The sequence below is a fragment of the Aethina tumida genome, chromosome 6, assembly GCF_024364675.1.
Source record: "Aethina tumida isolate Nest 87 chromosome 6, icAetTumi1.1, whole genome shotgun sequence".
Taxonomy (NCBI): domain Eukaryota; kingdom Metazoa; phylum Arthropoda; class Insecta; order Coleoptera; family Nitidulidae; genus Aethina; species Aethina tumida.
In genome coordinates, this window is record NC_065440.1 from 10,604,839 (window position 1) to 10,616,963 (window position 12,125).

Sequence of the window (12,125 nt, forward strand, 5' to 3'; positions counted from 1 at the left end):
TTTAAATAAAAAAAATGTTTTTCAAACAAATTAATATTTAATACAAATCCTCTTTAAATAGATTAAACTATTTTATAATCAAAAACTACAGATACAGTTAATAATCTACGAATATCAAAAATTTAAAATTTTAAATAAGACATGATTTAATACATATCTTTATTCACATTCTGATATTATTATTTGTAAAATAAATTAAACTATGTTTATAATCAAGAATTAAATACAGTATATCTTGCAAATCTTTGTTGACATCCTGAGAATACATTTTTTCCCCAAAATTCAGTAAAATTAGAACCTTTAAACAAGATGTAATAGATTATTGTTCACATTCTGATAATATTCTTTTCCTCTTAATGCCAGTAAAATAAATTAAATCATGATTTTAATCAAGAACTATATAGAATTTACTACAGATCTTCGTTGACACCCTGATAATATTGTTTTAGTCCCAAAAATCAGTAAAATTAGTTAAACAATATGTATTTTTTTAAACAAGACTTGATTTAATACAGATCTTTGTTCACATTCTGATAATATTCTTTCTTTTCCTCTTAAATATATATATATATATATATATATATATATATATATATATATAATAGAATTTACTACATATCTTGGTTTACACTTTGAGAATATTGTTATAGTCCCAAAAATCAGAAAAATTAGTTAAACTATATATATATTTTTTAAACAAGACATGATTTAATACAGCTCTTTGTTCACATTCTGATAATCAGGAAAATTAGTTAAACTATATGTATTTTTTTAAACAAGACATGATTTAATACAGATTTTAGTTCACATTCTGATAATATTCTTTCTTTTATTCTTAAAATCAGTGAAATATATTAAACCATGTTTTTAATCAAGAACTATGTACAGTATTTACTACATATTTTCATTTACACCCTGAGAATATTGTTTTAGTCTCAAAAATTAGTAAAATTAGTTAAACTATATGTATTTTTTTAAACAAGACATGATTTAATACAGATTTTAGTACACATTCTGATAATATTTTTCTTTTCCTCTTAAAATCAGTGAAATATATTAAACCATGTTTTTAATCAAGAACTATGTACAGTATTTACTACATAACTTCGTTTACATCCTGAGAATATTATTATGGTCCCAAAAATCAGAAAAATTAGTTAAACTATATGTATTTTTTTAAACAAGACATGATTTAATACAGGTTTTAGTTCGCATTCTGATAATATTCTTCCTTTTACTCTTTTTTTTTCAAAAACTATAGATAGTATTTACTGCAGATCTTCAGTGACACCCTTAGAATATTCTTTGTTTTACTATCAAAATCAGTAAAATTAAAACATAAGTACTGTATTATAAGTAAAATATTAATAAAAGTAATAATAACTTACAGTTTGGACGTATTCATTAGATGTAAATCTTCCGTTGAGTTCGGAGCAGGTGAGTTTGAAGACTCTATTAAGATAATATGCTGGTTTTCGGTTGGTATAAACGATTTGCCTCAGTACTTGTTGGTAATTGTAGACCATGTCTGAACCAGTGATTGTGACTCCATCTTTAGAAACCCTTGCGGCCATTCCTAAAACAATAAACAATTATAAATGTTCAATCAATTCATTAATTTAGATGATTTTTCTTACCTAGTCTTTTGACCATTTCTTCAGGCACGCTCAGATTCTCGTGGTCAGGGTTCAAGTTGGGGTAAATAGTGAGACTGCACTTGTCTAATTTTTGTTCACCAGTTATGTGAATGTCGGCTAACACTCTAACGCCCATCCTGAAGTCCTCGTACTTCCTCGCCATATTGCCGGTACCATTCAGGTTAATGCTGGGAGTTTGGGGCCTAAAACACAACAATTAATGCTCCCCCAATTTAAGTTTTAATTAAAATACGCACCTGAGTACCATGACGTAGGTCTGCGCGTCGGGAACCTTGACGGTCTTGCCCGTGTCGCAGGTGACGGTGGTGGTCAGTCTCAGGTTCCTGCGACCAGGCGTCGGGAACTCTCGGGTGTTGGCATAGCCGATCTTCCTGACCAGCGTTTCTAGATTGGTCCTGTTGTCGCCCTCTACCGTCACCTCGGTCAAGTCGGAGTTGGTGAGCAGTTCCATGCCCGGTTGGAGCAGTTCCATCGCCGGCACTTGCAGACTCTCCTTGCACTGGTGCAAACAGCTCAGCACCTCCGGCTTCTCGTTCTCCCTCACCAACACGCTCAGGCCGGCCAAGTAGCCCTTCAGGTGGTGCTTCATTTTGTTGTCGGATCCCTGCCAGCAGGCGCCAACGGTGAGCGTCGTGTTTATGCCCTTGGTGGGGTGGAGCGGCCAGTCGTCGATCACCTCCGGGTTCTTCTTCTCGCCCCTGAACATCTGGCCGTCGATGTAGAGCTCGACGTCGGGGAAGCGCACGTTGACGGCGTAGTGATGCCACTGGTCGTCGCACACTTGCGGTATCTTCCAGCGCCATTCGGCCGGTCGGAAGATGTTCAGGTCGCCTTCGGAGAAGTCGCGGCGCAGGAGGAGGATCAAACGGCAGTTGCGGACGAAGAGGGCGTAGTGGTGACGGTTCATTTCTGTAAAACGACAATTGGAATTTAACTATGTTTGCTGCACCTTTTTATGGAGATTATTTATGTCAGTACAACAAATTAAGTACGTTAATGGCAAACGAAAGCTTTATTAGGGTCAAGTAATAAAAATTTTGTAAAAATAACAAATAGAGATGAACAATTAGCAAGATTTATAATTCGTTAACAAGATTCCCATCGTAAATTAATAATTTATCTAATTAAAGTTGTTTAATTAATAATTCCTATTGCTTTTCTTAAGAAAATCTTAAGAAATGGAAGAGGAAATATTCCTCTTTAACAAGATTCTCATTGTAAATCAATTATTTATTCATTTTCAAGTTGTCTAACTAATTTATTCTTAAAAATTTCATTTGATTTTTAAACTAGAAACTTAAAAGTGGAAATAAGGATAAAATATTAATAATTCAGTAAATCCAACAATTTTTTTAAGTAAATCTTAAGATATGGAAGAGGAAATACTCCTCATTAACAAGATTCTCATTGTAAGTCAATTATTTACCCAATTTGAAATAGTTTAACCAATTTAATTTTAAAAATTTCACTTGGTTTTTAAAATAGAAACATAAAACAGAAAATGTGGATAAAATATTAATAATTCAGCAAAATAAATAATATTTTTAAGCAAATCTTAAGACATGGAAGAGGAAATAATCCTCATTAACAAGATTTTCATTGTAAATCAATTATTTACTCAATTTCAAGTTGTTTAACTAATTTATTCTTAAAAATTCCATTTCAGTTTTAAACTAGAAACATAAAAGTGAAAATAGGGATATAATATTAATAATTCAGCAAATCCAACAATATTTTTAAGCAAATCTTAAGACATGGAAGAGGAAATACTTCGCATTAACAAAACTCTCATTGTAAATCAATTATTTATTCAATGTCAAGTTGTTTAACTAAATTATTCTTAAAAATTCCATTTGGTTTTTAAACTAGAAACTTAAAAGTGAGAATAAGGATAAAAATTAATAATTCTGCAAATCCAAAAATATTTTTTAGTAAATCTTGACATGGAAGAGGAAATACTCCTCATTAACAAGATTCTCATTGTAAATCAATTATTTATTCATTTTCAAGTTGTTTAACTAATTTATTCTTAAAAATTTCATTTGGATTTTAAACTAGAAACTTAAAAGTGGAAATAAGGATAAAATATTAATAATTCAGCAAATCCAACAATATTTTTAAGTAAATCTTAAGACATGGAAGAGGAAATACTTCGCATTAACAAAACTCTCATTGTAAATCAATTATTTATTCAATGTCGAGTTGTTTAACTAAATTAATCTTAAAAATTCCATTTGGTTTTTAAACTAGAAACTTAAAAGTGAAAATAAGGATAAAAATTAATAATTCAGCAAATCCAAAAATATTTTTTAGTAAATCTTGACATGGAAGAGGAAATACTCCTCATTAACAAGATTCTCATTGTAAATCAATTATTTATTCAATGTCAAGTTGTTTAACTAAGTTATTCTTAAAATTTCCATTTGGTTTTATAATTAGAAACTTAAAAGTGAAAATAAGGATAAAAATTAATAATTCAGAAACTCCAACAATATTTTTAAGTAAATCTTGACATGGAAGAGGAAATACTCCTCATTAATAAGATTCTCAATGTAAATCAATTATTTATTCAATTTCTAGTTGTTTAACTAATTTATTCTTAAAAATTCCATTTGGCTTTTAAACTAGAAACGTAAAAATGAAAATAGAGATAAAATATTAATAATTCAGCAAATCCGACAATATTTTTAAGTAAATCTTAAGACATAGAAGAGGAAATACTCCTCATTAACAAGATTCTTATTGTAAATCAATTATTTATTCAATTTCAAGTTGTTTAACTAATATATTCTTAAAAATTCCATTTGGTTTTTAAACTAGAAACATAAAAGTGAAAATAGGGATAAAATAATAATAATTCAGTAAAATCAACAATATTTTTAAGCAAACCTTAAGAAAAGGAAGAGGTAATATTCCTTATTAACAAGATTCTCATTGTAAATTAATTATTTACTCAATTTCAAGTTATTTAACAAAATTAATTTTAAAAATTCGAATTGGTTTTTAAAATAGAAACACAAGAGTGAAAATAGGGATAAAATATTATTAATTTAACAAATCCAGCAATATGTTTAAGTAAACCTTAAGAAATTGAAGAGGAAATATTCCTTATTACCAAGATTCTCATTGCAAAACAATTATTTACCCAATTTCCAGTTGTTTAACTTATTTATTTTAAATAATTCCACTTGGTTTTTGAAATAGAAACAAGAGTAAATATTCCTCTTTGTTGTTTAATCAATTTATTAAAAAAACTACTTGACTTGATTGTATTTTATAAAAAGTTCATTCATTGTTTTAAGACAACTTTAGGGTATAATTTCATACTTCAAATCAAATTTAGTCAAAAAGTTCTTATCATATCTAATTTGATTACAGAAATATATATTTTTAAATTCTAGTTATTTAAAGGTACCAAATAAAACAACGAAATTTTAATTAAAAGAAGAGGAAATTGTCATCCCAATTCTAATTCAATTTTCAACAAGTTTAAAGTTATTTAATTAATGTCAGTACAAAAATTTAAAGTTTTATTGATTTTTGATCACACGCAGTCAGTCTTACCGAAAGTATGAACGGTTTCTGCAAACAACAAGAGCGTAAGAAACATCTTCTAATTTACATAATAAAACAATCAAAAGTGTACACGCCCCCAAAACTTACTGTGATCATCGGCCGAGCACAAAATATGCTCCTTGAGATGCTTATCCTGTCCGGCATGATTGCCGTGTCTCATCCACGTGGCTATCGTGAAGGTGGCGGGCAAATTGTGGTCCAGCACCGCGTTGGGGATGGAAACGGCCGTGCTGCTGCCGTCGAACTCGAACATCTGATCCGACTCGTGTCCCTCGTCGGAGATCAGCGGCTTGGTCCATTCCGCCCCGACGCCGGGACTGGGCAGCAGGTCGATGGCGGAGGGCGACGCCCCGCACAGCTTGCGCTGCGACTGCACCGAGTAGGTGTCGCGGTCGCAGCCCTTGCCTATGTGTCTGGTGGCCAGGTCGACGCGCGTGCGCAGCTCGCGCACGTTGCACGGCACGTCGCACAGCTCGAGGGCGGCGGACGGGAACAGTTCCTGCTTGCCGGTCATGGGGGCGTAGTCGACGCGTTCGGGCAGGCCGCGCCATCCTAGGCGGCACACGCGGTTGACTTTGATGGTGACCAGGGCGGGGAACGACTGGCGCATGCCGCAGTCGTAGGCGATCACCGACAGGATGTGGTTGTGGGATCTCTCATAGTCCAGGGGCTCTGGAAAGGAAATTCATAAATCATTTCAATTTATTACAATAAAATCGTATATAATCTTATCATTTGTAAACATTTTTTTTTGTCTTATTTATTACAATAATATTGTTTCTACTAATAAGGAAATAATTAATAATAATCTGTGATATATCATTTAGATAATAAAATAATCACTTCCCATACATTAATCTTGATAGAAACTCATGTTTTAGTCATGTTGAAGGTTGTGTATCAAATAGTTTATAATTGAATAATATATAAATAATAATAAAAACATTTCTAATATTATATATTTGACAGAAACACGTTTTAGTTATGTTAGAGGTTGTAGTACCACATAGTTATAGAAATAGTTATAAAATATGAAAAAGGACATTAGTTATCCTATGATCACCAACAGGATGTGTTTGCGTGAGCTTCCATAAACTCGATGTTCAAGAAATATAATAAATTAATGAAAAAATTTATTAGAATATTCGAATTCATTTGTAATAAGATATTTCATGTAATTAAAAATGATACATAATTTTATAATTTGGAAACAGTTTTTACATTATTTATTATATTAAACTGATTTTATTAAAATGAAAATATTTAATATAAATTTTTAATAAAACATTTTATAATTAAATTATATAATTCTAAGTAAATAATAATCATATTTAATATAATAATATAATATAATCTAATATATATAATATTCTTGTACTGCGTTCTTACATAAACTAGATGTTCAAGACATATAATAAATTAAAGAGGAAATATTTCTCATTAACAAGATTCTCATTGTAAATCAATTATTTACCCAATTTCAAGTTGTTTAACGAATTTATTTTTATAAACTTCACGTGGTTTTTAAAATAGAAACATAAAAGTGTAAATAGGGATAAAATATTAATAATTCAGTAAATCCAACAATATTTTTATGTAAACCTTAAGAAATGGAAAAGGAAATATTCCTCATTAACAAGATGCTCATTGTAAATCAATTATTTACTCAATTTCAAGTTGTTTAACCAATTTATTTTTAAAAATTTCACTTGGTTTTTAAAATAGAAACATAAAAGTGTAAATAGGGATAAAATATTAATAATTCAGCAAATCCAACAATATTTTTAAGAAAATCTTAAGAAATGGAAGAGTAAATATTCCTCATTAACAAGATGCTCATTGTAAATCAATTATTTACCCAATTTCAAGTTGTTTAACCAATTTATTTTTAAAATTTTCATTTGGTTTTTAAAATAGAAACATAAAAGTGAAAATAGGGATAAAATATTAATAATTCAGTAAAATAGGATTAATAAAACCTTAAGAAAATATTCTCATTGTAAATCAATAATTTACTCAATTTCAAGTGATTAATTAATTTAATAAAAGTGAAAATAAGGATAAAATATTAATAATTCAGCAAAATAAACAAGATTTTTAAGAAAATCTTAAGAAAAGGAAGAGGAAATATTCCTCATTAACAAGATCGTCAATATAAATCAATTATTTAGCCAATTTCAAGTTGTTTAACGAATTTATTTTTAAAAACTTCACTTGGTTTTTAAAATACAAACATAAAAGTGAAAATAGGGATAAAATATTAATAATTCGGCAAATTCAACAATTATCAATTATTAATTAATTTTTATGAAAACCTTAAGAAGTGGACAAGGAAATATTCCTCATTAACAAGATTCTCATTGTAAATCAATTATTTACCCAATTTCAAGTTGACTAGATAATTTATTTTAAAAAAATTTAGTTGGTTTTTAAAATAGAAACATAAAAGTGAAAAAAGGGACACAATATTAATAATTCAGCAAAATGAACATCATTTTTAAGCCAACCTTAAGAAAATGAAGATGAAATATTCCAAATAACAAGATTCTCATTGTAAATCAATTATTTACCCGATTTCAAGTTGTTTAAGTAATTTATAATACATACATACATAATTCTATGTAAATAATAATAAATTAATGAAAAAAATATTAGAGTATTCTCGAATTCAGTTGTAATACGATTCTTCATTAAATTAAAAATGATATACAATTTTATAGTGGAAATAGTTATGAGACAAAATAAATTAATGGGGACAATTATTAAAATAGATATTTCATTGAATTAAAAATCATACAGAATCTTATCATTTGTACACAGTTATTATAATATTTATTATAGTATTAACTGATCCTATTAATAAGAAAATTTTAATAAAAACTTTTAATTAAATTATATAATTGTTGTATCTTCTTCCATAAACTCGTTATAGAAACAAAATAATTAAATGAGAAAAATTATTAGAATATTCGAACTAATCTGTAATTAAAATTCCTACATAATCTAACACTTGTAAACAGTTTTACTTACATTGTTTACAAAAGTATCATTATGTTAGTTAATAAAAAATATTAGTTATATTTGTAATGAAATGTTATATAATGAATTAAATAATTCTACCTGGATAATAATAAAATCATTTCTTCCATCGATAAAATGATAAAATATAAAAAATTAACGTCGATTATCGTATCATGATGGTATTATCTTTCACAGTCCGAATGTTCTGGGGAACAAGTAATTTTAATGAGAAAAATTATTAATTCATTTTTATGATATCATATTATTAAATAATATTATATTATATTAATTATCTTATCATATATAAATATTTTTATATTATTTTAAAAATTTCTGATTATCCCTATTAATAAAAACTTGTTATCAGTTGCTTGTAATACAATTTTTAGATAATATAATCATTTCCCATATATTTATATTTACAAAAAAAAAAAAGCATAGACACTTTCCCCTACATTCTTTTATGCCACCAATTTGGGTGTGGTGAACAGAGAAAACATATTTTTATTTATATATTTTATCTAAATCCCAATTGAGATAATTTCATATCAAATGGTACACAATTATTTTCGTTCAGACCAAAAATAGCTAAATTACAAGTGATTTAAAATCAAATTTGATGATTTAGATATCTTTGTGATTTCAATAATATAAAAGTTTTACATTTTTATTAAATAGTTTATTTCAATTATTTTAGAACTAATATTAATTTAATTATTATAATTATTTAATTAATTTTATGATAAGAAAAAGAAAAAATTTGTGTAGTAAGTTACAACAGATAAAAAATAAAATTTTATGTTTTTAGATATTTTTGGGGTATCAAGAATTGTTTCAACAATATTAGAAGTTTGACATTTTAAATAAGATAGTAATAGTTTATTTCAATTATTTTACATGTAACAAGGCAAAATGGGATTAAAATTGAATATTTTATGATAAGAAAAAGAAAAACTTTGTATACTAAGTAAGTTACAACTGATAAAAAGTTAAATTTTTGAGTTTTCAGTAATTTTTTCAACAATATCAGAAGTTTTTCATTTTTAATAAATAGTTTATTTCAATTATTTTACTACTAGCAAGGCAAGATAAGATCAAAATTGAATATTTTATTATAAGAAAAAGAAAAAGTTTGCATAATAAGCAAGTTACAACTGATAAAAAGTTAAATTTCATGTTTTTAGATATTTTTGGGTTTTCTATAGATTTTTGGACAATATTAGAAGTTTGACATTTTAAATAAATAGTTTATTTCAATTATTTTACTACTAGCAAGGCAAGATAAGATCAAAATTGAATATTTTATTATAAGAAAAAGAAAAAGTTTGTATAGTAAGTAAGTTACAACTGATAAAAAGTTAAATGTCATGTTTTTAGATATTTTTAGGTTTTCAATAGATTTTTCAACAATATTAGAAGTTTGACATTTTGAATATATAGTTTATTTCAATTATTTTATAACTAACAAGGCAAGATAGGATCAAAACTGAACATTTTTTGATAAGAAAAAGAAAAGTTTGTATAATAAGTTACAACTGATAAAAAGTTAAATGTCATGTTTTTAGATATTTTTAGGTTTTCAATAGATTTTTCAACAATATTAGAAGTTTCACATATTTAGTAAATAGTTTATTTAAAAGGTGAAAGCTTCCACCAAAGCATGACTGAATAGAAGAAAGATGTGTAAGTTTCCTTATATGAGAAGAAAGTTCGAATCGAAACTCTTTATATAGTTTAAAAGGAAATATTGATATACACAGAGAATGACTGAAATTCAGTTCTCCTTCCAAAGCCTTTGGCGGAGCTTCAGCGTCAAGTAGAAGTGGTATGTATAGAATGAGGCACCTCGAAACGAAATCACCTAATTAAATTAATGCCAATCAATTAGTTTAAAAATCAATATAATGATAGCTTGAACTATTGGTGACCATTATTTAAATAGGTCGTCGCTTATTTATATTTTTAAATATATTAAATGTTATTTTCGTCCGAATTTGACCACTGGACCCGTGTGTTGTATTTTCTAGGTCACTGCAAAACACAGGAAATTTCTAAATTGTGTTACGTCTGACACCAACACATGTACTAGTTAAGTTATGGAGTCGACGTATGAAATAAAGTCGATAACAAGGTGATAAAATATGAAAAAGGAACATTGGTTATCCTGCGACCGTAAAGTGAAAATTATTGGACTCGCTCCTCGGTCCATAAAAATCAAATATTAATCTTTAAGTACGTTCAACAAGTGGACGTTCAAGAATTTATGGGCGACAATTTTCACATGGTTTAATACTTAGTGAATCAAGGAACCATATTATTTTTATTGGTATCGATTTGCTGTAAAATTAATGTGTTCTGTATATATGTATTGATCAGCATCATTTTTTATTTGTGTGGATTTTCACAATGAACCAGACACTCATTGAGTCACCTTGATATTAGTCCTTTTTCATATTTAATCACCTTTTTATGAACATTATTTCATACTTGGGCCTGCAACGTAACTGTAAGAAGTGTTTCCATAAAAAATATTGCAGCAGATACAATTTTATTATTATCTATATAAAATTATATAATTATTTAAATTTTTTATCAATAGGAACAATTAGTACTGTAATAAACAACTTAAAAATTATTTATAAATGATAAGATTAAGTAAAATTTTTATTTGAATGAAATATCAAGATTACAGATCAATTTCAATATGTCAATAACGTTTCTCATTAAACTTATATTGTTCCCAGAACCTGTCGACTATGAATGATCACACAATCACATTCTGTTGGAGATAGGGAGTAACCAATGTTCCTTTATCATATTTAATCACCTCTGTTTCATACATGGACCTCTAAAATATTTTTATTGGACACAAATGGAATAATTGTGAAAGAATATTCTTCAATATAATATAAAATAGTAAAATGTACTATTCCTTTGACCACCATTGTATAATAAATAAAAACCTACAAACCTAAAACAATATTGACAACAAGTTCAAATTGGAACACTTAATAATTAATAGTCAATTATAAAAGAGACAAAGGAGGTTTATTAATACCGGTGTTCTTGATGACGCCGTCCATGTCGATGACGAAAGGTTGATCGGACGTCAGGATCTCATATTTGCATACGTCGCCGAATTTGGGGGTGCAATCCCTGTCGGTGGCTTCCACACGGACGATCTCCTTGTAAAGACGACCCTCGTCCACTTGACGAACGTAGCTTGGTTCTGAGAATGTGGGTGCATACTCGTTCACGTCGGACACTGTTATGTGGACCGTTGCACTAAAATCAAAAAGAACAATTATTATAGAGAACTTAAAATATTTATAGGAGGCAACAAGTTAAAACTGGTTAATTAATCCTTTAAAAATCATATTTGGGTGATAAAATAAATAAATAAACAGAGATAACAGGCTACAAAATCATTGTATTAAATGATATGAAATCATTTCGAAATTCTACTTATTTTTTAACGATGAAACAAAATTCTTTTATGTATTTTATAAAATTATACCCTTTTTTTAAACTAAAAATGTAAAGGTCTAGATTTTCAAGACGTTAGCCAAATGAATTTAAATTTTTATCTGAAGATAGATTCAAATTTACAAATTAAACGTTTAACAACTGTATTTTATTGTCAAATTTTGAAAAATTCTTCATGTTTTTTAAAGATGAAATGAATACTTGGCTAAATTTTAATTGAAGGGAGAAATGCTTCATCTAAACAAGATTATGATTTCAAACTAAATTGTTATTAAATCTACTACTGGTTTATCCATGCATTTATTTACAAACTTATTTATTATCCTTACAGTTAAAAGGTTCTAAATTTTCAAGAAAACATTAGCCAAACAATTTAAATTCTTT

The 12,125-nt window shown here is 27.7% G+C and overlaps 1 protein-coding gene across 1 annotated transcript in view; it reads right to left on the minus strand.

The window, feature by feature from the left end:
* Positions 1-12,125, minus strand: part of LOC109605639 (calsyntenin-1) — an 81,468-nt gene that overhangs the window by 2,734 nt on the left and 66,609 nt on the right. The window contains exons 3-7 of the mRNA XM_049968346.1: positions 11,314-11,540; positions 5,322-5,906; positions 1,895-2,567; positions 1,638-1,840; positions 1,389-1,576 (exon numbers count right to left, since the gene is read on the minus strand). Of these exons, the coding sequence (XP_049824303.1) occupies positions 1,389-1,576; positions 1,638-1,840; positions 1,895-2,567; positions 5,322-5,906; positions 11,314-11,540 (1,876 nt within the window). The remainder of the gene's footprint in view (positions 1-1,388; positions 1,577-1,637; positions 1,841-1,894; positions 2,568-5,321; positions 5,907-11,313; positions 11,541-12,125) is intronic.